General features: G+C 43.6%; 1 protein-coding gene across 1 annotated transcript in view; it reads left to right on the forward strand.

Annotated features, from left to right (window-relative positions):
* The first annotated feature begins 3228 nt into the window (after positions 1-3228).
* Positions 3229-27881, forward strand: part of LOC135542087 (FYVE, RhoGEF and PH domain-containing protein 5-like) — a 45303-nt gene continuing 20650 nt past the window's right edge. The window contains 7 exon segments of the mRNA XM_064968738.1: positions 3229-3510; positions 5657-8152; positions 8155-8416; positions 14853-14970; positions 15616-15674; positions 16154-16184; positions 25613-25764. Coding sequence (XP_064824810.1) covers positions 3501-3510; positions 5657-8152; positions 8155-8416; positions 14853-14970; positions 15616-15674; positions 16154-16184; positions 25613-25764 — 3128 coding nt within the window. The 5' untranslated portion in view covers positions 3229-3500.

Raw genomic sequence — 27881 nt, forward strand, 5'->3', positions numbered from 1 at the left:
AAACACAAAGGTTACAGTGCAGTTAATAAAATAACCAGACATAAGGCTGTTGCAATAGGTATTATGGAATCTGGGTTGGTTTCGGTGGCTGTGGTGATACAAGCCTGCTGTATTGATTGGTTAGAGGTTCCAGGGCCTGTGGGGAATAAAGCCTGTATTTGCTGTTTTTTGATAAAGCGCTGACGTCCCAGGTCCACCTGTTTACTGCAATACTGTGCTCCAGGCTGTGTCACTGGGGGAGATGTGAGTAGTGGTCCTTAGTTTATGCTGTTGTGAGAGCATACTGTAGTATATGCACATTTCTGACTCCGGGGTTTTTCAATTTTACTTTTGGTATAGAGAAAAATACCTATGCTTCTTTGGCCAGATGTGCTATTTCTGTGGATTTGGGTCACGATATTCATCCGACGCAGGTCAATTTACACGCAATCAACTGAATTCATTGAAGTGGTTTGTCTTAATTTGATTGTATTTTCATTTCATTTCCATGCTTCAATACTCAAGTGACTTAATTTGGGTGTAAACCTCAGGTCAAACAAGCAAGTCTCTAAAGGATTTATTGGTTGTCTAGGTTTGTGATCAATAAAATGTGCCAATACTCTTTCAGTGTTTCAGACGCGTCACACTTTACCATCCACTAATTACAAAGGTGTTGAGGTCATTTTAAGGAGATAAGAATTTCTCCCTGATTGCTTTCTGAAATCACACTCATCAGTACATTACAACCCTCTCCAACTAAAGTGTAATCAAGGCTAATAATTCCATTGAATTGAACTTTACAGGTAATACATCAAGGACACACAGTAAGGACACATTGTGCAATGTTTGGCAGTGAGAATTCATACCAACTAAAATGGTGGTTTCGAGTACTTGGCTGCATTACAGAAATAATGTCTGACAACTTAAACTGGGGACAAAAACATTGAGCACGTCCATGTCCAGTGTGCAGCAGAGCAGGTGTTACGAAACATCTCGATATGTCTAGAGGACTGGGAACAAGTTGCTGACCTCTTTCCCTGATCTCTTTCCTGTTTGGGGCAGCAGAGGGAATGGGGGGGGGGGTCCGGGCTATTCTCTTGTTCTTTGACATGCTTTTCCTGATGTCCTCTCTCTCTCTCTCTCTCTCTCTCTCTCTCTCTCTCTCTCTCTCTCTCTCTCTCTCTCTCTCTCTCTCTCTCTCTCTCTCTCTCTCTCTCTCTCTCTCTCTCTCTCTCTCTCTGCCTGTGTTCCAGGTGGTGGGATAGAGCGCTGCACAGACCCTCGTAGTCCAGGAAATGTGCGTCCTGAGTTCAAAACATGTTGTTTTATGGTCTGTACTACGTCTGTAGGGATATTTACCCCTGAACCCATTCTCTTTTCTGTCCACATCTATCATGACACATTACACAAGACCCGTCCTCCAGTTGCAAATCATATTTGTGAAATAATAGTGAAACCAAAAAAGGTCAGATTTAGCTACACTGAATACAGCACAATCCAAAGAGAAACACAACTGGCAGTGCCAGGCCAGAGCTATCTTTAGAGTTACTTTTCCATCTGGATAACAAAAGGGCAGGCACTGCAACTGAGCTACTGACATATAACATTGACCTGGCTAGCTTGAATAGTAGGCTAATATGCCATGAATATTCCATGACAACAACAAGCAAAACTCCACTCTGTTGTCATTTGAGGCTTTGCACAAGTTAATCAGCCTGTTTAACATAATACAAACTCCACATACAGTAGCAGGTGCAAAACATATTTCAGATACAGTCTCAAGGACCTGGATCACCTACTGTGACCTAATAGATCTGCAACACACAGTGCTTTCTGCACCAAGCCATCTGGACTGGGGAGCATGCTACGTGTAACACATAGCATACCTCTGCAGTCCACAGGCCATGTGCCCTCCGGCGATTCAAGGTGATTATTCTATTGTACTTTTTTCCATCCACTACTGTTTTATCCCCAGGAGGATCAGCTGCAGTGTCTGACCTTCAAGTGTGAAGAAGAAAAGAATAGAGAGGTAAGATTGTCCCTTCCCAACGTGTGGCCGTTTAACCAGCGATGCGAGCTGCCAAAAAAAGAGGCCCCAGGTGGTTGACTATCCCAGTCTCCCCCTGTGTTTCAGGACGTCTCTGTGTCCTTGAACAGCCCGAGTCTGAGTCTCAGTTGGAGATTACTGTAAGTTTGGCTTTCCTTGAGCCACAGCACCACTCAATCATCCCACATTAGCCTACCCAAGGGGTTAATGTTGCCAACCTTGTCCATCTGTTGCTAAGGAAGTGTTGCCTGTTGTACAGGAAACAGGGAGAGAGGTTTCCTGTTATGAAGAGAGGTTTTTAAAGGGTTGCTTTCCTCCAATCATACAACAGATGCTGAGCCAGGAAGTCGGGCCAATAGCAAACGCTTTTGGTGTCCCAAAGAAACTGTTTTTAGAAACTCTTTTGGGGAACTGTTTTTAGAAACTGTTTTAGAAACTGTTTTTAGAAACTTTTTTGGGGAACTGTGTTTAGAAACTGTTTTTAGAAACTGTTTTTAGAAACTGTTTTGGGGAACTGTTTTTAGAAACTGTTTTAGAAACTGTTTTTTAGAAACTGTTTTTAGAAACTGTTTTGGGGAACTGTTTTTAGAAACTGTTTTTAGAAACTGTTTTGGGGAACTTTAGAGTTCATAGCATTCTGGAAATGTTTTAGGGACAAATATGTTCTGGAATATTAGGTATTACAGCACACGTTTTTATCAAACTGATTAGTACTCAGTCCTATCTCAGATTCAAATTATGTTCATTCTATATCAATAAAGATATCAATAATGAAAAAGAAAGCTACTGTTCGTATTCAAATGCACATTTGTTTTAGTCATATGTGAATAATTTGAGACACTGAAACCAGATGCTTAAAAACGACCCTGTTAATATGAACAATGTCTCATTAAGCTTATAGCCTGGGATACTTACACATTCAATGCATCCAACTCTGTACTGACGTGTCAAATACATGAAAGTTCTAGCAAATCCAAATAAATCAATTTCAGGTAGGCAAATAGGACACAAATAATTTGCAATTTATAAAAAACGATTTGCTCATTTGTAATACATGAATTTATGGTGTACGTGTATAGCTATTGTAATTCGAAATGCAAAAATTGTATTGAGTTGAATGTGGATGAAGTGGGTTTGGTCAGTGTTCCATGTCCGCGAAATAGACCTTCCTTCTCAGGATGCGCGACAGAGCGCCTCCGGTATACTTCGCGAGCGCACCAGTCGCGCATCAGCTAAAGAAAGGGGATGCCGGTTCTGTAGGCAAACAGCTACTACCTTGACAGAGTAGTAGCCAGTACTTGGAAAAACAACCAGAGAAAATTGTGAAATGTTGAAATTAGACCACTTGAATACTTTCAACATGAATTTGGGATAAGTTCACAGAACCTGTGGACATATTGTGGCGGTTGATTCCTGCGTTTGAAAAAAAAACACGTGGATAACTCTCGGTTGCTATAGCGGATGATGTCCCAAAATGAACACAGGTATGTAGGCTAAAATTCAAGTGACGATGCATATTCAAGAAAATTAATTGGGAGCCTGATATAGCCTACTCATCTACTTACTGTGTTTACATAAAGGATACTCCAAGTGTGGGTGTATGTGTGTGTGTGTGTGTGAGAGAGAGAGAGAGCAAAAGAGATTTAGCATTTCTCAATTTTGTGTTAAACAAATGTATTTTTTTACTACACCACTTGAAATAGCATTGGAGAACAAATTGAATAACTAAAATCACTACAGGATCAGAGACCAAACAGGTTATTGTTTCGATTAGTTGTTCTTTTTTAAAGGACATTTTTCCTTTTCTTTGATAGATCAACTAATAGGGTGTCAAATCTCACTTTGGGTGAGATAACAGCCATTGCAGAATTAAAGTCAATTAACCATAATAGGTGAACCAGTTTGTGTAGTTCTGTCCTTGGGCTGTTCGGGCGATTCATGTGGCATGCTATTAAACGCAATCCATACAGAAAAAAAGGTATATTTTGAATTCCAGCTATAATTATGAAAATGTCGGGCGATATATCGGTGAATATTTCCACTCTAAAATCGGAATCCGTATTGGATCCGAAAATCCTATATCGGTTATACTGTATGAGGTACAGTATGATGGGATTATTTATGCCAGTTTAGAGGTGAAGCCAAAGGTAGCTCTACTGCATTTCTACTGCACTGTGGTGATTGGCCTATTCACAGAGTATTTTCTAGAATTGTTGTTATTATGTGATGGGGGATATTTCATGATTATCCTGTAAGCTTGGCACAGTCATGGTCCTATTTTTCTATCTTTCCTTTGTTTTTCAACCTTTTGTTTTAATTGAATTCTTGTTGCGTAATTCATATCCTGTTGTTTGCAGAATGACTTTGTGGGACTGGAAGTTTGTTTTTTCTCTGTTTTATTGTTATTTTTCCCACTGAAAGGACCTTTTCAGAAAAAGTGTGTGTGCGTGTGTGTGTGTGTGTGTGTGTGTGTGTGTGTGTGTGTGTCAGGGGAAGAATGACAAAAAGGAAGTCAATTTGTGTTGTTAGAATTTGTACTCCTAGAAGGGTTCATGGAGGAGTGAGGGCACGCTGTTAATGTCCTTCCTTCGTGGACTTCCTGCGTCGAGTTCTTCAATGGGAGTCTGCTGGAATAGTTAATTAAGCAGTGTTGGAAAACAACAGGGAGAGAGAGAGAGAGAGAGAGAGACAGAAACAGACAGACAGACGTCAGGTAGAGGCAGACAGACAGACAGACAGACAGGGAGGGAGGGAGGGAGGGAGGGAGGGAGGGAGGGAGGGAGGGAGGGAGGGAGGGAGGGAGGGAGGGAGGGAGGGAGGGAGGGACAGATAAGACAGACAGACAGACAGACAGACAGACAGACAGACAGACAGACAGACAGACAGACAGACAGATAAGACAGACAGCCAGACACGTACACAGAGACAGAGAGGCAGACAGATGGACAAGGAGGTAGAGTACAGAGTGCACACAAAGTTTAATAGGATGTGCGTCAGGGCAGGTACTAAATAACAGGAAGAGACCAGGGGTGTATAAGTTTTGTTAAGTAAGGGTGTGTTTCACCAAAAGACTTATCAACCAGTCAGCTATCTTTGACAGGTTTTCCACCCTTCAAAGCAAGTTGGTAGAAAACACTGGACTTGACTGTGAGGTACATGCTGCATACAGTATCTGATTTTCTAAACAGGGGACTTTGACATAGAGGTAAAAGACAATGAAAGTTTGTTTATGTCTGTCTCCACATGTCATTTCATTATGATCATGCCCTATAAGCTGTAAAGTGTAGAGCATGCAATACGTCTCTGTATTCCACTCAGGTAGATGTTATTGTTCCTACAGTATGTTCCCTATGGGTGTGTTGTTTTTCCTGTAGATGCGTCCCCTCTAGCCATCTGCATGTCATGGAGTTTGAGACATATCTGCAGCCTTTCTCTTACCAAATAAAGACAAGGCTAAGGGGTTGCTTGTTTTATATCCATACATCCAAAAGCCAACCAAATGTATAAAAGGTTAATGATAGATGATTCTAGGTAGGATATTGCACCTTCAACTACTACTTCAACTACCATTGAGGTTGAACATTGTATTTGAACTGCAATGAATCACACTTTCTGTCATTTCCTTTCCAGATTTACAGAAGCGACTCCAAGTTCCCCGACCAAAGATCAGGAGTCACCTAACGATCAAGGTGCAGTCCAAACTGATGTCAAAGCCTTGTCCCTCTACCCAGGGTCCCAAACCTCCCACCGCTGCAATGGCCAGACCCTCCTCATCTGAGACAGAGGAAGAGCAATGCCCCCCTCATGGTTTGAGCAATGGAGACTTGATCTCCTCAGAGGGGGAACCTAAGGACCACCAGGAAGGGTCAGAGGACCCCATACCCCACTCCACAGATCACAACCAGGAGGAAGCAGCACCAGAGGAAATCCTTCATGACAATGGCATCACAGATTATGGTGAGAAGGAGAATGAGCAGGAGGGGGATGAGATAGAGAGAGAGAACAATGCATCTGAAATGGAAAACACTGGTTCATCTGACACTCACATTGCTGCAGAGGAGATAGACTGTACTGCAGCAGATGACTTGAACCTACCTGAGAGTGACAATGTGTTTCTGTGTGAGAGAGGAGATGAGGAAAGGGGGGGAATCAACGCGGAGGAGGAAGATAATCAGAGTTTAGCTGAGGAGACTGAAACATCTGATAAACCTATAGGGTACCCAGAAGAAGATGTTGAAGAACCAGACACCGAAGATCATGATCATGGGACCACCCCTAGTCAGCCTGCTGCAGACACTGACATTGGGCTTGAAGAGGAAGTCAGCTCACCTGGTGGTGAATATTTAAAGTGTAAGGTACCCACTGATGAGGCTGAAGAGGAAGCAGAGGATCTCTTACTGGGAGCACACTGCTGTACACTCCCACCCGTCGGCGAGGAGTATCCCTACGATGTGATTGGCCCCTCAGATGAGCCTGTTTATACATGTGACACTGGTGAGCCCGGTGACACAGGTGTGTGGCAGCCTGAGCGTGCCACCAAGGACCCCTCTGGCCATTTCCGTTTCTCTGGCAGCACTGAGGATGTGTTTGGGCCATACTCTGTCATCGAGGCAGTGCCTGCTGACAGGATGAGCGCCGCCTACCCTGAGGTGAATCACGATGATACATTCTGTGGTGACAAACCACACACTGCAAAGGAGATGGACACAGCAGGCACCTCTAACCAAGAGCCTTATTATTTGTCATCAGACGATGTGGAAGAGCTAGAGAGAGAGGTCCAGGACACTCCTGAACAATCCTCCCAACACATAGAAACAGCCATAGAGGATGTGGATGAATACGCAGATATCGATGACTCCCTCTGCCCCGAGGCACATGACTTTCAGCAGCTGGACGGTGCCTCATCAGAGGACTATGTGGAGATAGGGGACGATGATGAGACGGATGACACGGAGAGGAAGCAGATCAGAGGGAGGAGTGTGAGAGAGAGAACAGCCAAGCGTGAGCAGGCTTTCTCCAGCCAGCGGAACAGCTGCCAGCCCCGTCTCAGGCTGTGTAACATCACAGTGCCAGCAGACCTGGACCGGACACGGACCCCAGAGCTCACCAACAGGGTGGTGTTCGCCCACACCACAGAGGCCTTCGAGGAGGACATAGAGGAGCTAGACTGCCACATTGTACCTTATCACGATGACTCAGACTCAGACAGCGACGAGCACATCTATGAGGAGGCCGGCTTTGACTCTGAGGGGGAGAACTTTATGTCTCTGGACCGGAAGAGCATTGTGACGCGGTCGCGCTCCTACTCTGGGAAGGTTTCGGGTTATGTCCCTGAGACAGTTCCTGAGGAGACATCAGAGTACCAGAGTACTTATGACTACTGTACTGTGGCCTTAGACCAGAACGGAGAACCTCTGCGACGTCCTGAGCAGCCTGAGGTCAACAGACTCATCCCCTCTCTGAAGCCACGCCCCTTCTTACTATACCCAAACTCATACTCCGCAGAGGGTCGAGAACTGTCATTGGGAGCTCACATAGAGGCCGACCAATCCCTGAAGGATGATGGCAGGATGAAAAGGACAGATGACACCCTCTCTCTGCCATGTTTTAGCACTTCTTCAGGAAGCTTCTCTCAGCGGAGCCACCAGTCGTCCAGCGATGTCTCCATGCCAACCTCTCTGGTGGACATCCCACCTCCCTTTGAGCTGGCTATCATCACCAAGAGACCGGTCACTAAGAGCTCCCCATCCCTCCTGATCAGCGTCTCTCCTGAGTCCACAGACAACAAGCCCAAGAAGAAGAAGTCCTCATTCAAGCGCTTCCTGACCCTGAAGTTCAAGAGGAAAACGGACACTAAAGGCTTTGGTGACGGGAGCATACGCTCCTCGCGCTCCTCCTCTGAGTCCAGCCACCATGGCCCAACAAGACTCCTGGAACTGGAGCGCAGGAGCACTGGCTCCCCTCAGTCCCAGTCTCGTATGGTGAAGCCCCAGCAGCGCCCTCCAGACCTTCCCTCCACCTTCATGCTCTACAAAGACCTCAGGAAAGAAGAACCTAAAGCCTATGGTAGCAGGGGCGTGTCCAGGGTGGAGTCCTTCGAGGAGCGCTCCCGCCGCCCCCTCATGCCCCTCCCCTGACCAAACCCCGCTCTATCTCCTTCCCCAGTGCAGACACGTCTGAATATGAGAACATCCCAGCTATGAGCTCTGACTATGAGAACATCCAGATCCGTCCTGGCGGGAGACCAACCAGATCCATGAAAGTCACAGATTTCTTTGAGGACCCCAAACGCATAGTGGCCCCCTCTAATGACAACGATGGTTATGTGGATATGAACAGCTTCCCTGGGATCGACAGCAAACCCCAGTCACCTGAGCAGGAGCCTGAGAGGTACAGTAATACAGGAAAACAAATTCACAACCACGGATGTTGGGCCTCTTCAGTGGTCATCTGAACTGAAAAAGATAGTGTACAGTCTGCAGTAGGGTTGCAAAATTCCGGAGACTTTCCCAAAATTCACTGGAAATCACAGTTGGATGATTCCTAGAATCAGGAGGGAATAAGCATGAAATCCTGAAATCCTCCTACTGTGATTTCTGAAAAACTTGGAATTGTTTTAAGTTACCAGAATTTCGCAACCCTAGTCGGCAGAGAGGGCTCTTCCCCATAACCACTCTCCCCTGTCATCCAGTGGACTGGTTTGGCCAGGCTGCATCACTTCAACATTGCAAATCTCCAGACCAGCTTCAAGATAACTGTAGCTCAAATGAACATCAGCTCCTGGCTGACCAGATTTCTTGGAGAGTGTTATGTTCTGTGAGAGATGAGCAGCCAGATTTGACGAGGCTCGTTCAGTTTGGGAAGATGGTCAATGCTTGTGGGAGAGCTTATCCCGCTTTCTCATTTCCTGGATTTCAGGGTCGCATCTGGTGTTCGCTTCATAGTGTGTCTGAGGGGATGGAAGAAGCTCACAGACTGAACACCGTAGACAGAGCTCAGGTTTATTCACAATAGAAGTAATTATGGGTTAAAATTAAAAGTGAGAGAGAGTGTGTGGGTGGGTGTGTGGGTGGGTGGGTGGGTGGGTGGGTGGGTGGGTGGGTGGGTGGACAGGTGGGAGAGAGGGAGAAAGAGAGGGAGAGAGAGAGGTACTGTAGAAAGCAGGACAAGGGGACTTGGATTACAAAAGATGAGAGAGAAAGTGGGTGCTAGAAAGAGAGGGAGGGAAAGGCGTGATGAGGAACAGAAAGTGGAGGAAGAAAGAGAGGGAGAGCCATGGAAATGAGACAAAGTGATGTCAGAAAACGAGAAAGAAGGGGGAGGAGTAAGAGTGGGTTGGTTTAATTGCTCTCTTGTCCCTGACATTTGTGGTTAAGTTTAGGATCGCTTTTATTAAAGGTGGTTTCCCTGAGTGCCTCTCTGTGATTGAGCCCTGGAGGGATGGAGAGATTTACAGCAGAGAGAGATAGAGATAGGAGGATCAATCACTGGGACCTGCTACTGTAGGACAAAATGTCCCTCTCGTTGGTCTCTGCCACCACTCTCTACAGCCATCTCAGGCCACCCACAGTCACAATTAGACACCTGTTTGATGGCTGGTGTGCGTTTATAGGGACTGGCCATTACTACAGGCCTCTTAACATTTAAAAGAAAATGCATTTTCACACCAGTTCCTTGGAAATTGCCACAGCTGCCATTTATGGTTGCTTCATGCAAAGTTGCTTATTTCACACTTACAGTATATTGATAATTTGAATTCATTATTTTTATTTTGACATTTTAGATCGAGAGTTGTATTATGCAATTATTGTATATTTTGATTCACAGTTTATTATGTTGCTTATTTCCAATGTATATTTGACCCATAGTTCCATGCACATTCTCTTTTAGAAGAGGCTAAAAGCCTGCATGTCTTCTCATAGGGAAGCCTTTCTCACAAAACCAGGCTTATTGTCGACTTCATAGGCACTGCGAGTCTCCGTGGATGAATACCATTCCCTATCACGATCAATGACCTCACTGTTTATCTGGAGTTTGTTGGAAACCAATGTGCCACACGTTTGAATCTCCTCCATTTCTCAGACAATAGTCCCCCAGAGCAGGATCTTTTTCTGCTGGTGACGTTATCGATTGGGCTCATTGTTTGCTAGAAGTCTGGAACCTAACTGATCTAAAGGGGCCTATCTGTCCTGTCGCCTCGGCTGCATTCTTCCTGGATAGACTTCTGTTGCCAGGGATGCTGTGTCTGTTTTGTGTGTGTGTGTGTGTGTGTGTGTGTGTGTGTGTGTGTGTGTGTGTGTGTGTGTGTGTGTGTGTGTGTGTGTGTGTGTGTGTGTGTGTGTGTGTGTGCCTGCGTGCGTGCGTGCATATGTGTTTGTGTGTGTGCATTCGTGTGTATGTTTTCCTGCTAAGCTCTTGCTGAGGGGTTGACATTGCTACTGTCCTAGCCCTGCGGGCCGATGATGGCAGGGTGATTTATTGAGCATGTATTCAGAAGTTAACTTAACACTCTTCTCTCGCCGCCCAACAGAGAGGATCGGGACTGTTGAGGGCAGAGGGACCAAGGGACAGTGGGCGGAAATGAGACAAGGCAAAATAAGGCAAATAGTTACCACAAAGTCAGCTACAACAGCATACAACATTTTACACCACGTTTGATTCATGTCCAGTTCAAACACTGTTTAGCAGAGAAAGGCAAAGAAAATCACATTTTGTTTGTAAGTGTAAACATAAGCAGGATAAAGAAATGTAAAGTTAGAATATATGCAGCTATTAATGAATGTGCTTGCCTGCCTGTTTAAACTAGGTTTCTGCTGGTTCAGAGCTGAAACTCATTGAGTTTGACTGAGACTGTCTTGCTAACCTCGTTGGCAAGGAAGGTGTGTTGGCGGTCCTTGTGTTTGACTCAGGGGGCAATCAATGTGCTCTGTGACTTTCTGTACACTGCAGTACCAGTCAGATCAACAGCACCAATTAACTAATGTCGTCCCACTGGAATAACCCCGCAACAGACCAAACCACAATAGTTTGAATATAATTTTGCTGCTGTAGTCATTTAACTTATGTTTTTAGTCTTAGAGAGAGAGCGAGAGCAAGAGAGAGAGAGAATTATTTTCTCTTATGGTAAAAGGCTTAAAGTGGACCTTGGGATACAGCAGTATGATTGGCAATTCCCTAGTGCAGCCTCTAGTGTATCCTCTCCTTTGTAGTTCCTCTCTGCCTCTGTGCTGTGTTAGTTCTGCTCAGAGAGACGTCCTGAGTGCATTGTTGTAGAGGGTGGTGGCTGTCCACTGTTACCGTGGTGGCTGGGCGGTCTCTGGTGCGGCAGGGCTATGGGGCGGCAGGGCAGGGCGTGGGCTACAGCAGGCCTGGAGCCAGGCCCTCTGAGGTCATTGCCAGGTAATCCCCAGGGAGGAAGAGTCCTGCCTTATAGGCTTACACTCCACCCTGCTGTTTACAGGAAATGCAAGACAAGGGCAGAGGGAGCGAGGGAGACAGGACTGAGGGGTAGGGGGAAGACGGAGTGGCGTGGGGTGTGAGGGCGAGGCAGGGTGTATGTTCCCAGACTCCCCCAGGACTGGAACAACAAGACGAGGTGTGGTGTTGTCAGGAATGTTAGGTCCGACCTACAACTACAATGTGCTGTTGTTGTCTTCACTGGTAGAACAGAGGAGGGGTTACTGTGAAAGAGTCCAGCGGGATCCAGTCTGGACCATTTAAGCAGGGTTCTCACAGTATGACAACACCAGGTCCCACTCAATAGAGAAATAGCCTGTCAGATGCTCTCCTGTTGTTTGCGTTGATGCCTTATCATGGCAGTCACAGTCAGGGGACAGGCTCTAAGCATCCTACCTCATACAACACTGTCAGACAACGAGCAGCACAACAGCCGTAGATCACACATAATGATCAACATAAGCAGCTCGAAACAATTTCAAACGGTTATGTTTTTAAATCCACATCTGCGTTTACATCTCCCATGTCGAGTCGACTAATGACCGTATTCCTATTTTCTTTAATAGTATTATTACGAAGACAGAAAATACCCTTCTGATTGCATCTAATACATATTTGAATACTCGGGAATGTTTTACATATTACATGCCCCATCTAATCCTTGGAAAAGGGGGACATATAGGGCTTTTAATAGAAAATCACTTTTGAATTTGTCACATTAGATTTAACTCCCAGGTATTAAAGAAGACACTGGTTGCAAAGGCAAAGAGATTGCTGGCATAATTATATTGCCGTGTAATGAGCATTTTAAAGTCTTTCAAGTATTCTTCGTAGGAAGCAGTTTTAGTGATAGCAAAATTATATAGTGTGATTGAGGACATATATTACATATGGAACCAGGGAAACATTTTTGAATTTTGAATGTGGAATAAATCAAGATAATAAACCATTACATTTGGGCTTCCTATTATAACAGAGGTTGAGCAGGAAATCACTCTTGGTGACTCTGGTGAGAAATTACCCTCAGTGGGCACTGAAATGCTAGTATTTCAATCTAACTGTTCAGTAATGGTTTATACATATTGTCACTAATGTAGCTCTCGACTGCTGTATTGCTATATGAGCCCAATTATGTCCCGTGTGCCTAGACGCTGGCAGAGAAAGGATAGTACTATGAGATATTATAGGACAAACTGAGCATTGTGATGTAGGATCAGGTGGAGAAGTTAAGCTTTTACTAATAGTTGAATATGATGGTCCACATGTGCAATTGGCAATATTTACAAATAATCACAAATATTTCAAACTGCTCAATAATACTTCAATGAAAAGGAAATTACTTGGAGCAAGCAAACCTGTCTATCCCATTGAGACTCAGGTTGAGGTATGCCATGCTCACGTCAGCCTCGCCTCACGTTTACCACACCAAATCTGCCGGAGATCAAAACAGACGCTTAAAATCACTTAATCCCTGCCTGGGACATACCACTGTCAAAATTACAATGAATCACATAACCAGTAATCAATGTAAAAGGCAGGTTTCCAAAATACTTAATAATAAGCAGACATAATCTTCATCGGAACCCGTTCATAAAATAAATGTAATTTAATTCCCTATTCACAGTTGACTCCTTTATAATATTGCCGCCCTTGCAGGATGATGTCATGACTACAGGACTGTGCCCGCTCCCATAACTCTTGACAGGTACTGGAGATTTGAAACAGACAAGAGGTCCTCCAAGGACTAAACAGCAAACAAGTTGCCTAAACATGGGAAACGGTTGAGCATGAAAAAAAAAACAGAAACCGTTGCACCTACTACCATGCCCCGTTCAAAGACACTTCAATACTTTGTCTTGCCCATTCACCCTCTGAATGGCACACATACACAATCCATGTCTCATTTGTCTCAAGGCTTAGAAATCCTTCTTTAACCCATCTCCTCCCCTTCATCTACACTGATTGAAGTGGATTTAACAAGTGACATCAATGAGGGATCATAGCTTTCAACTGGACTCACCTGGTCAGTGTATGTTATGGAAAGAGTTCCTTATGTTTTTAACACTCAGTGTATATGTCTAACACATACTGTATGGAACCAACTAAACATATTTGCACTAAACGTGGAATTCGAGTATGAAAGGAAACCATTATAACAGAGGTTGCACAAGAAAAGACTCCTGTACCCAGACACTGGGGGATAGAGAGTATGCCTTTAGTAGCCTAGGCCTCCTATTTAAACAGCACTATATCATTGGAGAAGCTGAGGATGGTGATGATCTATGGCACACTGCAAAAGCTGAAACAGTTTTGATCGCAAGAAAATGTATAACTCTATTTTAGATAGCCCAGCTATATAGTAACTATGAGCTCCTAGGACTCAAAGGTTCACAGACACTCTCTAGCCCTATCACCATCAACAGGGACCCCCAGTGTGATCTGGCCCCTCAGGGGGGGGGGGGATAAAGGGAGGTCACAGATGAGTAATGCTCCTCCAGCCCAGCCAATAGCACCGGGTCCTGTGTGAGAGCCTACAGTGGTGGTAAGGGCAAGATGAAGGATGACTGTGTCTTGGTGAATATGAAGTCCAGCTAGGAACTCTTTTAACCTTTGGTACTCAGGGGCTGAGAGGGTATAGATGCAGTACAGGTCTGTAATAGCCTCTGTCTCTACAGGGTGATCTGTTATAGTCGTCATTATAAACTGGATGGCTCGAGCCTTGAATGCTTATTGGCTGACAGCCGAGGTATATCAGACCGTATATCAGGGGTATGTTAAAACATGTATTTTTACTGCTCTAATTAAGTTGGTAACCAGTTTATAATAGCAATAAGGCCCCTCGGGGTTATGTGGTATATGGCCAATATACCACGGCTAAGGGCTGTATCCAGGATCTCTGCGTTGCATCGTGCTAAAGAACAGCCCTTAGCCGTGGTATATTGGCCATATTCCACACCCCCTTGAGCCTTATTGCTTAAATATAACATACTCATTATATCCTCTACCGAAATGTGTGTGTGTGGTTCCATCACACTGTATCTGTGTGTATATAGGTACAGCACAGTACTTCTAACAGTGTGTGTGTGTGTGTCTGGTCTGTCTTGCTGTGATGAACCTGTTCACAGCAAGACCCCAAACATACGCTTCTACTCATGCTGTTAATGTCCCGGCAATCTGGCTTCAGTCATCCATGTTACTACTGTAGGACACACACACACAGCGGAGAGGATAATACACGCAAGGGCAAGGGGATAGGTGAATTGAAAAATGAACAGCAAGCTTGAATGTGTCTTTTTTGCATTCTTGCAGCATCTATAGTAAAACCTTTGCCAGTGAATGTAATGTCCCTCTCCTCTCCCTGATGTTGCAGTGCCTACACAGAGCCTTTCCCAATGAGCGATACTCTAGCGGGGCTCTCAGCTGAAGAGGACCATGGACTCACCTCAGAGGAGGAGGAGGGAGGAGGGGAGCACGGCTTTGACAAACAGGTGATACACACAGCGAGCAGTAAACTCATTAGACGATGTAACTCTGTGGGCATGTGTTAGGTCACAGGTTGTACAGATCTTGAAAGATTTGGGAATGAAACGCTTATTATTAAGTATATCTAAGATGGATGACCTTTACTTGTAATATCCACGACATAATATTTCACTTGGCTACCACATTCAATAGTGGCTATCACTTTCTGTTGAAACTTCTTTCTATTCAAGCAGCCATTTTACAGTAGCCCAGAGATGGACCCCATCCCACTGCCACAATAATATCAGCCGGGCTCCCGCCACGTGACTCACATTTCCTTGCTTTCTTCTTCTTCTTCAAAAGAAAAACACAATAAGGAGAAAAATAGTTGCGCCAGTCCCAGAAATAGCCAGCCAGCCTCTCATACATAATGCATCTGAATTTAAATTTGTGTATTTTAAAAAGCTTTCACGTCTATGCTCCACTCTAATCAAATAATCACTCTTATTTTGACAGTGGATAATCAAGTAAATCAAAATGAGCTTTTCCTCAATCTCCTCCTCCCGTGTAGCTGTTGCTATCAGTGTTTCACAGGAATAAGTACCCAAAGAGAGCATTTTAACATTAGCTCTGTTCATTCACTTCTTGCTGCTTTCGTTTCTTTCACCCAGATTGATGGACGATCCAGAGCCTTCTACGTCGCCAAAGAGCTGGTGGACTCTGAGAGACTGTGAGTATCTCTTTTAATGGATTCAGTAGCATCCCTGCTTTAGTCAGGCCATTCGCCCTCTCTCTCTCTCTCTCTCTCTCTCTCTCTCTTGTTCTCTCTCATTCTCTCCCTCTCTCTCTCTCTCTCTCTCTCTCTAACTCTCTCTGTACTATTCATCACTGTCTTCACTAATTTATTGAGTAGCATCCACAGCATCCCAAACTGACAGCCAATTAAATGAGTGTCTGGTTTAAGTTATTGAATATCAGCACAGCCTCAGCAGACAGTGAACTGTTCTTCTGATATACTTCGGAGAGTACATTTGACTTGTTGGAGAATGTTTCTCTATGTAAATCATGTGACACACGTGTTGTATCTTGTTCTTTTATATCTTGTAATAATCTGCTAAAGTATTTACCTCTCTAAATGGATGTGTGAATGGATTCCCATTTAAGCTGACAATATCACTAACCTATCACTCTCTCTTGTTGTGTTTTTAGACATGTAAAGGCCCTTAAGCTCCTTCAAGAGGTAAGATAAACAAATGGAGCGACATCACTCTCATTGTACAGTACAATTATTACATTTATAATGCCACGCCCACTTGATCCTGTTCCTTATTGAACATGACTGTTTTCCTCCTTCCGGCCCATTCACAAACAAGCAAAACTTTGTTAAATATGAATTACATTTGTCAAAACTATTACATAATGTTCACAGAATTTGAAAGATATGTTCATTCTATGTTGAGGAAAATTACAGCTCCATTCCGTCTTTTTGTTATCCTGAAAACTCCCCAATCCTTAACGATTACAAGCATACCCATAACATGATGCAGCCACAACTATGCTTCAAAATATGAAGTGTTACTCGGTAATGGGTTGTATTGGATTTGCCCCATACATAACGCTTTATATTCAGGACAAAAAGTGAATTGCTATGCCACATATTTTTGCAATGTTACTTTAGAGTTGTTGCCAACAGGAAGAATGTTTTAGAATATGTTTTATTCCCTACAGGCTTCCTTATTTTTACTATGTCAAATAGGTTAGTATTGTGGAGTAACTACAATGATGTTGCTCCATCCTCTGTGTTCTCCTATCACAGTCATTAAACTCTGTTACTGTTTTAAAGTCACCATTGGCCTCATGGTGAAATCCCTGAGCGATTTCCTTCCTCTCTGGCAACTGAGTTAGGAAGAATGCCTGTATCTTTGTAGTGACTGGGTGTATTGATACACCATCCAAAGTGTAATTAATAACTTCACCATGCTCAAAGGGATAGTCAATGTCTGCTTTTATTTTTACCCATCTGCCAATAGGTGCCCTTCTTTGCGAGGCAATGGAACATCTCCCTAATCTTTGTGGTTGAACCTGTGTTAACTGCATGACTGAAAGACCCTACAGATAATTGTATGCGTGGGGTACTGAGATGAGGTAGTCATTCAAAAATCATGTAAAATAACCATAGTAGGCTTTTAAAAATAGTGATGGTAGATTCTGCTCTTTTTACTGACTGAGTTTTTCGACTCATTCAGTCAAAAGAACAAATCTTTCAACTGATTTTGTTAATTTGAGATAGTAATGCCCAGAGCACACACAAACCTCTACTGGTGAACGATAAACTGAAAACTTGAAAGAGTCATGATTCCACAAGTGTCATAAAAGTGTGTATAGGTGGCAGGGAAGTCAGGTGCAGGAGAATCGAACTTGGTAAAATGGAGTAGTTTAATAACTTAAAAACATGGCTCCAAAACCATGACAATAATCAAAACAAAGTGGGTACGAGGCTCTGTCGCGCACCAATACAAACAACATGATAAATGAACAACAAACAATCTCTGACAAGGACATGAGGGGAAACAGAGGGTTAAACACACAACAGGTGCCTCCCGGGTGGCACAGTGGTTAAGGGTGCTGTACTGCAGTGCCAGCTGTGCCACCAGAGACCCTGGGTTCGCGCCCAGGTCCGTGGGGCGACGCACAATTGGCCTAGCTTCCGGGTTAGGGAGGGGTTGGCCGGTAGGGATATCCTTGTCTCATCGCACACCAGCGACGGTGGTTGCCAGGTGCACAGTGTTTCCTCCGACACATTGGTGCGGCTGGCTTCCGGGTTGGATGCGCGTTGTGTTACGAAGCAGTGCGGCTTGGTTGGGTTGTGTATCGGAGGACGCATGACTTTCAACCTTCGTCTCTCCCGAGCCCGTACGGGAGTTGTAGCGATGAGACAAGATAGAAGCTACTAAACAATGGGATACCACGAAATTGGGGAGAAAACGTGGTAAAATTCACAAAACAAAAAAATAAAATACACAACAGGTAATGAATGGGATTGGAACCAGGTGTGTAGGAAGACAAGACAAAACCAATAGAAAATGAAAAATAGATCCATGATGGCTGGAAGACCGGTGACATTGACCGCCGAGCACCGCCCGAACAAGGAGAGGCATCGACTTTGGCAGAAGTCGTGACAACAAGCCTCTTGTTCACATGTCATTCACCATAAAGGGGCTTATTGGAGCTGCCATTTGTGACTGAGACTTAAAGTGTGCTTTAAACGATGTACATTTGTTCATTTTTAAGTATACAAATAATATTATTTCTTGATGCATTTGAAAGAAGGTTTAGTTGTGGCCGCTACTGGACTAGATTTTGAACAACTCTTAGCGAAATGCCTTGGTTGACTGCCATGAGGGTGATAAGCACAATATCGTTCGTGAACTGCAGCCCCCCCAAACGATTCGTTCGAGTTTGAGTTTTTTGAGCAAAGGCTGTGTGTATGTTTTTTTTAGTTCGACAAAGCTGTGTCCATCAAAACGTTCAATAATCAATTACTTGCTTTAATTCTTGCACCATGCAATCAATTATCAGTTCAATTATCAGTGAGACAGTGAGTCACATGGTCGTGGCTTGTAATATAAAGCAGGCAGACAGGCATCGAGGCAGTCAGTTACTGTTCGACTAAACATTAGAATCGGCAAAACAAGTGACCTAAGCAACTTTGAGCGTGGCATTTTCGGTGGTGCCAGGCACGCCGGATCCAATATCTCAGAAACGGCCTCACTTCTTGACTTTTCATGCATAAAGGTCTCTAGGGTTTACCGAGAATGGTGTGAAACAAATAATATCCAGTCACCGGCAGTCATGTGAGCGAAAACATATTGTTGATCAGAGAGGTTGAAGGGGAATGATAGGAATCATGCAAGCTAAGAGCCACAAATAACAGCGCAGTACAACAATGGTGTGCAGAACGGCATCTTGGAATGCAGAACTTATCGATCCTTGTCACCGATGGGCTATTGCAGCAGACAACCACACCAGGTTCCACTCCTATCAGTTAAAAACAAGAAGAAGAGGCTTCAGTAGGCAAGCGATCACCAACACTGGACAATTGAGGAGTGGAAAAACATTGCCTGGAACATGACAGCGAGTTCAGTTTACTTGAGTGGCCTGCGTACTACCCAGACCTCAACACAAAACAGGCTGTTTGCAGCATGAATGTACCACCATCCAATTTACAGCAACTGCATTATGTCATTGCGTCAGCATGGACCAACATCCCTGTGGAACGTTTACGACACCTTGTAGACTGCCCCAAAGAATACAGGCTGTTCTGGAGGCAAAGGAGGGGTCCGACCCGGTACTAAATGGGTGTACATAATAAACTGTCCGGTGAGTGTATCATAGACAGCTGTTGGTCGGAGCACGTCTCCGCTGAGCCAGAGTATTGCGTATTAATCCTGCAGTAGAATTCATTGCGGCCAGCCAGAAGTTCAAACGAACGACTAAAGTCCCTACAGAAAAAATGATCATGACTCTCGAGGCAGTAAAAAGAGTCATTCAAAAAAGTTACACATCATTCCCGAACTGCATATCACTACATTAAAACGTGATTGTGTTAGTGTCACCACACAGGCTAAAACTTCAGTGGCTTCATGGCTTCTCTAGGAAGGAATGCTCTTGAGAAGGGTAATTTCTCTATTCTAAGAATTGGGGAAAACATATGAAAGTTCACTAATTGATTGAAGGTGTCAAAATGCTTCAACAATATCAATTGTCCCTCCTGGTATGGCTGTCTGGTAGCTAACACCATCTATAATATAAATCCATCATGTATCTACAAGGACAAGCGTCTGGACCTCATCAATTTCAGTTTTAGAACTGAAAAACAAGTAGAGACATACACACCACAGTGAGATAATACTGTGACACTGTGTGCTTTAACGCCTCCCGTTCATCATGTGCTATCGATCCCATCTGAGTTAGCATTCATCACTGCTGCTGTGAAGGAGACCTGGCTGCTACTTTATGTCCTGCCTGCTCCCTCCCCTGGGACAGACACAGTTGTCTTACTCACAGCTCACTAAGCCCCTACACAGGACAGCAGCTTTACCCTCTACTTATCTCATCTACTCTCACCCCCAGTGTATAGAATTAAAGCATACAGGGTCAAATGACAACATTAGACAGTTGGTTGAACAGGGAAGCCTCGTCAAACCTGAGAGACAAATATATGAACAGAGCAAACGTCAGCCTGTTATTTGGGAAAGTCCTGGAGAAGAAAACTCAGAAGAAGAACTTCACTTCCCATTTGGGGACAGGGTCTGGAAATGTGTTGTATTTTTTGTTATTTCTTATCAAACAATGGAACAATAGCTTGTGTGTTTTCTCCTAACTCTCACTGACGGTGGTCTTTCCCCCCAGCTGAGTGTGAGTGTTCGAGAGCTCTAGGGAGTGTGTGGGGTGTGTGTGGGGGAAGGGGGGGGGGGGTCGTCTAGGAATGTCTGGTCTGTTCCAATCATGCATGGATTGCTGAGTTAGGTCTGTTGGAGAGGGAACCCACTTAGAAACATCCCTCTACTGTTATAGCTTTAAGATTCATAATAGGTGAGTGTTGCAGTTATGCATTTTGCAACAGAATAATGAAATATTGTTGAATATCATGCATGGAAGGTGCGTATGAGGGACATGTAGCTGATATAATAACCTTATTGAGAAGGGGGGGGGGAACAAGGTTATACAACCTGCATTCAGTATTCAAAAAACCTAGCAAGTGTGCAGGATTGAGAATTCATGAAAGAACACACTGTACAAAAGGTAATGAATAAGAATGTTCATGATCTTTACATGAAAGACTCAGTAACAAAGCAACAAAAAGACGTTGATATGTCTACAGAATCTGCATAAGAAACCTAGTATAATGATGATGTATAGTACAATCATTAGAGTGGACTTGTGTACGATATTTGCATTACTCAGTTTGTTTTTATGGGATCAAAGTGCATAGATTACAGCTTTTACATTCCAATGAACCGATCATAAATCATGGGTGTACACCTAACTAACTAATTCAGGTAGCGCCCTTGCTCAATGGTATCCAGTATGAATGATGAGGTTCCCTGGATTCAAGCTGTCAGGTTCCAACTATCCAAGCAACCACACACACTAGCTCCATGACAAAATATCAACAGTTTACCAATTCAGCAAACTATTTTTTAATTTGACTTTTATTTAACCAAGCAGGTCAATTAAGAACAAATTCTTATTTTCAATGACTCCTTCAAGGCAAGAGTCTCATTTAGCTTTTGTTGCATCTGGAAATTGAATCCACAACATTCTGGGTTAGGGGTTTCCCTACTTCAAATGCATTGGCTCTCCATACAACATTCTTCTGAGATCAAAATGGGATCAAATGAATTACTCATGGTACCGCATTCAATCTATTCTATATGTGAAGGTCGAGCTCCAGTGCCTTACTGGAAAATGTCCATTTTTCAGCCAAACCTGCTGGGATCTAGACTGTACACTTACTCTGACAAGCAGTAAATGAGAAATCATGGAGAGGAATGACAACAGCTGTATTTGATGCATCACTGACCTCTGGGAATCAACAGTTGGTTCTCCTCATTCAGAATGTCCCCATCTGCTTTAATGTATTATCTGCCTAAGGTAACTGGTACAAAGAACCAACCCCATTGCTATCTTATACTCTTATCTATTTTTGAAAAGGTGAAGTTACAGTGAACATAGCTGACTAAAGCTAAGTAAGTAGCCTTGCGCAAGCCAGAACAGCTCATATGGCAGGAGCCTATCCCGTGTAGCAGCTTGATGTACAAGTACACCCCGTGGACAGGATGCTAGTCTATCACAGGCCCTTACCCCCAATCTCTCCCCTTAATGCTGAGATGCATCAAGTCCCATTTTTACTGTCTTTGGTATGACTTCCCCGGGGATCAAAGCTCACAACCTTCCAATCTCGGGGTGGACACCTTAAATGAAGGTAACATTGACCTATTCTAGATTTTTCTCTGTGGAAGGTACCCTGGCGTCAAATGAGCACCGATGTGCTCCAGCGCTTGTGTAAATTCACCTCAAACAATGCCTGGTGCGTACGTTTCTGCATAATCATCTGACTGACTACCCCTGGGCTGACGAGCCCACATTGTCAAGGCAAGGTAGTCAATCTAGCTGGAACAACACTGATAAACCTAAGCACAGGGCTGGCTGGCTGGCTGGCTGGCTGCCGGAGAGAACCACCACAAACCAAGGAGCTGACACACAGGACGTGATGTCATCAATGGCTTCTGGAACCTATTCACCTTATGACGCCTGACAACAAGAGCACATCCAATTTGTTGTGATTGTTTTTTTCCTTCCGGCCCACTCACAAACAAGCAAAACGTTGTTAAATATGAATTAAATATGAAAAACTATTCATTTATGTGCACAGGATTTGAAAGATATGTTCTATTTTGAGGAATTTAAAAAAATAAAATGAAAACATTTGTTTTCACTTAGTATGGAGGAAGACAGGTTTGTGTCATCGATGATGTGAGGCTATTGTTTAGCAACGACCACAAAGGGTAAAGAAAGCTTCAGAATGTTGGAAAACATGTTTATTTTGGGGGTTTAAATCGTATGCTCTCCATCTTAACTGGCTGTATAATAGATCCTTTACTAGCTACAACGCTACTAATATCCAACTTCGCCTTGATGAATGTCTCTTCTGTACTAGATATATTTAACTGGCTAGCTGCCCATTGCTAGCTGGTTGTATGGGCAGCTAGCTAGATAGGTTGGAACTGCATAGCCAGCTAGCATTACAGATCGACAAACAAGGTGAAAAGTATTATCTTAGCTAGATGGGTTATGAAAGTAATGCCTTATTGGAAAATAGTTCACTAACTAGCTAGTTTCCTGTCTTTGGTTTGCTTTAAAGTCATGTTCAAAGTGCTCAACAGCTAGATCAATAGCTTGGGTATGCAGTTTGGGTGTGCAGTTTGTCCCGACCATAAAACACATTTTAGGTTTTTCAAACCTGATCTGTCATCCATGACAACTAGCTGGCTTGGGTCTTTGAATTGCACAAAGTGGTGATATAATTTTCTCATCAATATTTGGATTTATGCTGATGAAAAGTGACAGCTTCTGCTTTGACTCAAGCTAGATATAGCTAGCTAGGTATACATGACACACAAGTTCCTCTTTTTAGTTTAGCTATCTCAAATAAATTACAGAGATGCAAATTATTGGGGCATAGATAAAATGTTGCCGTTCTAAAGCAAGTTTGCTGCAATTCTACAAATTTTCCATGGGGTGGAGAGAAGATTTAGCAATTTTATAACTCATTTTATGCAACTCTACACATTTTGCCATAGGCTGGAGGCAAATATTTTCAGTTTTTAATATGACAACTAATGATCAATAGGCCCCACCCCGGTCGGTAATTTAACCATGCTTACTACAAGTTCAGAAAGCTGGCCGCGAAACTAATTTATCAATCTAAAAATATTTTGCTGACACTGGCTAATTGAGTGACTGCACAACCAAATTCCGAAATTGCACCTATTATTCTAACTCTCAACAGTAAGTTGAGACCCCGACGGAGTCCCTCCCCACAATTAAAAAAATATAGATTATTATTATTATTGGTTGTCGGGCCTACAAAAAGGCAGTGGGGCCAGTTCCCCATCCCTGTTGTAGGCTATTGAATTAGAATTTCACCACCGTGGCTTCGTAGCTTGAAATATGTGGTAAAAGTTGTTGTTTTTTTAATTCAAATTGATGGCTAGCACAACACAAGTCAGACATCAACTCAGTTATAGATACAATACAACATTTTAAAATATATATTATCATATTTTAAGCCATTTAATGCAGCACTAAAATGAATGCATTTGAATGAGAGATTCCCTTTTCTTTACCTCTTGTGGGTAGTACTGAAGCTGTTGGCAGGGGGCGCGTCCAAACATTTAAACTTGTCTTCCTCCATAAGCACTCAGAAGCCAATGTTCATTAGCATTAATAAATGAATCAATCAACTGTATTTTATAAAGCCCTTTTTACATCAGCAGTTGTCACAAAGTGCTATACAGATACCCAGTCTAAAACCCAAAGAGCAAGCAATAAAGTACAGTGGCTAGGAAAAACTCCCGAGAAAGGCAGGAACCTAGGAATAAACCTAGAAACCAGTCTTTGAGGGGTGGCCAGTCTCATAGAGAATGACTGGTGGTGTTAGCTAGTTATCTTTATGGCACAACAGATTGCAAATATCTACATAAAACATTTTGTCATTGATATTCTGTGTCTAACAAAATTGCCATTTCAAGTATTGTTCTTTGATTGAAAAGGGATACAACCGGTATGAATCACGGCCATCAGATATTCTGAAATGCCAACTAGCTAACACCGCCAGTCATTCTCTATGAGAATGCTAACGCTAACGAACGTCAGCTTCTGAGTTGGCTTTTTCCACATTTTGTTGTGTTACAGCCTGAATTTCTAATGGATTAAATTGAGATATTTTGTCACTGGTGCAAACATAATTCACCATAATGTAAAGTTGGAATTATGTTTTTGGAATTTTGTACAAAATATTTATAAATTAAAAGCTGAAATGGCTTCAACCCCTTTGTAATGGCAAGCCTAAATAAGTTCAAAAGTAAAAATGTGCTTAACAAGTCACATAATAAATTACATGGACTCAAACAGTGTGCAATAATAGTGTTTAAGTGACAATGCCCTCAAAGCCGGTGTTTGAAGGATATATTGGCAAGGTTGTTAGGCCGAGACGAAGTCCAATATATCCTCCAAACATCGGCTTCGAACAGGTTAAGAAACAAATTCAAATTATGATTGACATATTTTCATTTAAAAAATCATTTTGTTTGGCCTGCTTTTCTATAGAAATGTCTTTGAATATATCCATAAAAACTATTCTGATTCATGATTTTGACTGGCTAAGAAAAGTTGCCTGTCTGTCTTTCCCGTCCTAACTCACGACACATTCATTACTATGGGACAGCTGGAGATTGAATTAAAATACTGAAACAATGTTGCAAATGTCGAAGAGACAGACAACAAGTTTTATACAAATCTCTGTTGTTGAAAACCAAATGTTAGTCTGAAAGAAAGGGGAGATAATGTTACAGTAGAAATCACGTTTATAAATTGCCTTGTTGGGCTGATGAGACAGTGGATTGCGCAGTGAGATGGAACAGTAAATAGGCATTTCAACGTCACAGCCTTACTTGTGTAACTTATGGATAGAAACCGGTTGGAATGTGGTTTTAACCAATCAGCATCCAGAATTAGACCCATCCGTTGTATAAGAACATATAGTTCATGATAAATGGTAGGGTTGTGTTCAGCAATGTATCAGTGACCAAGGTCATTATGCAACCTAACAGCTGGTAGGTAACCCAGGTCCAGAACCCCTTTTCCTGAGTGGTTAGACAGGCAGAGACTGGGGAAGAGGAAGACAGACTGAGATGATACTGGGTTAGAGAAACAGGAAGGATGTTAAGCTCTAGGAGGATCTGACCCGTTCCCCTTGTAACTCTCTCCCTCCTTTGCCCTTTCCCTCCTTATTCTTTTCCTCCCCTTCTTCCTGCCTTAATTCCTCTCCCCTTCTCCCTCCACTCCCTCTCTTCTCTCCCCTTCTTCATCCCTCACCTGCAGGACTTCAGGGCAGCAGTGTCGGAGGCGGTGGGGGAGGATGGGGAACCTGTGGTGGAGGAACAGAGGCTGGGGGAGATACTGGGCACACTCCCTGAGGTCTACATACTCCACAGCAACATCCTCACTGAGCTGGACTCACGCATCAGACAATGGTGAGACATTGAGTACGTTAAACACAGTGGGATATCTATATATGCAGATTCAGTGCCTCTTTTATATCCCTGCTGAAGACACAATTTTATACATTTTATAAAGATGTGTTTAATGTATTATTTTAATTAGCTAATATTATTATTATTATTATATGCACTCATAAATAAATACCCACAGACTTGTAAATTCCATAGAAATGAAAAAGCATAGACAGTTCTCAAATCAAATCAAATTAAATTGTATTTGTCACATACACATGGTTAGCAGATGTTAATGCGAGTGTAGCGAAATGCTTGTGCTTCTAGTTCCGACAATGCAGTAATAACCAACAAGTAATCTAACTAACAATTCCTAAACTACTGTCTTATACACAGTGTAAGGGGATAAAGAATATGTACATAAGGATATATGAATGAGTGATGGTACAGAGCAGCGTAGGCAAGATACAGTAGATGGTATCGAGTACAGTATATACATATGAGATGAGTATGTAAACAAAGTGGCATAGTTAAAGTGGCTAGTGATACATGTATTACATAAGGATGCAGTCAATGATATAGAGTACAGTATATATGTATGCAAATGAGATGAATAATGTAGGGTAAGTAACATTATATAAGGTAGCATTGTTTAAAGTGGCTAGTGATATATTTACATCATTTCCCATCAATTCCCATTATTAAAGTGGCTGGAGTTGAGTCAGTGTCAGTGTGTTGGCAGCAGCCACTCAATGTTAGTGGTTGCTGTTTAACAGTCTGATGGCCTTGAGATAGAAGCTGTTTTTCAGTCTCTCGGTCCCTGCTTTGATGCACCTGTACTGGCCTCGCCTTCTGGATGCTAGCGGGGTGAACAGGCAGTGGCTCGGGTGGTTGATGTCCTTGATGATCTTTATGGCCTTCCTGTAACATCGGGTGGTGTAGGTGTCCTGGAGGGCAGGTAGTTTGCCCCCGGTGATGCGTTGTGCAGACCTCACTACACTCTGGAGAGCCTTACGGTTGAGGGCGGAGCAGTTGCCGTACCAGTAGTGATACAGCCCACCAGGATGCTCTCTATTGTGCATCTGTAGAAGTTTGTGAGTGCTTTTGGTGACCAGCCGAATTTCTTCAGCCTCCTGAGGTTGAAGAGGCGCTGCTGCGCCTTCTTCACCATGCTGTCTGTGTGAGTGGACCAATTCGGTTTGTCTGTAATGTGTATGCCGAGGAACTTAAAACTTGCTACTCTCTCCACTACTGTTCCATCGATGTGGATAGGGGGGTGTTCCCTCTGCTGTTTCCTGAAGTCCACAATCATCTCCTTAGTTTTGTTGACGTTGAGTGTGAGGTTATTTTCCTGACACCACACTCCGAGGGCCCTCACCTCCTCCCTCTAGGCCATCTCGTCGTTGTTGGTAATCAAGCCTACCACTGTTGTGTCGTCCGCAAACTTGATGATTGAGTTGGAGGCGTGCGTGGCCACTCAGTCGTGGGTGAACAGGGAGTACAGGAGAGGGCTCAGAACGCACCCTTGTGGGGCCCCAGTGTTGAGGATCAGCGGGGAGGAGATGTTGTTACCTACCCTCACCACCTGGGGGCGGCCCGTCAGGACGTCCAGTACCCAGTTGCACAGGGCGGTGTCGAGACCCAGGGTCTCGAGCTTGATGACGAGCTTGGAGGGTACTATGGTGTTGAATGCCGAGCTGTAGTCGATGAACAGCATTCTCACATAGGTATTCCTCTTGTTCAGATGGGTTAGGGCAGTGTGCAGTGTGGTTGAGATTGCATCGTCTGTGGACCTATTTGGGCGGTAAGCAAATTGGAGTGGGTCTAGGGTGTCAGGTAGGGTGGAGGTGATATGGTCCTTGACTAGTCTCTCAAAGCACTTCATGATGACGGAAGTGAGTGCTACGGGGCGGTAGTCGTTTAGCTCAGTTACCTTAGCTTTCTTGGGAACAGGAACAATGGTGGCCCTCTTGAAGCATGTGGGAACAGCAGACTGGTATAGGGATTGATTGAATATGTCCGTAAACACACCAGCCAGCTGGTCTGCGCATGCTCTGAGGGCGCGGCTGGGGATGCCGTCTGGGCCTGCAGCCTTGCGAGGGTTAACACGTTTAAATGTTTTACTCACCTCGGCTGCA

Source organism: Oncorhynchus masou, chromosome 6 (genome assembly GCF_036934945.1).
Source record: "Oncorhynchus masou masou isolate Uvic2021 chromosome 6, UVic_Omas_1.1, whole genome shotgun sequence".
NCBI lineage: Eukaryota > Metazoa > Chordata > Actinopteri > Salmoniformes > Salmonidae > Oncorhynchus > Oncorhynchus masou.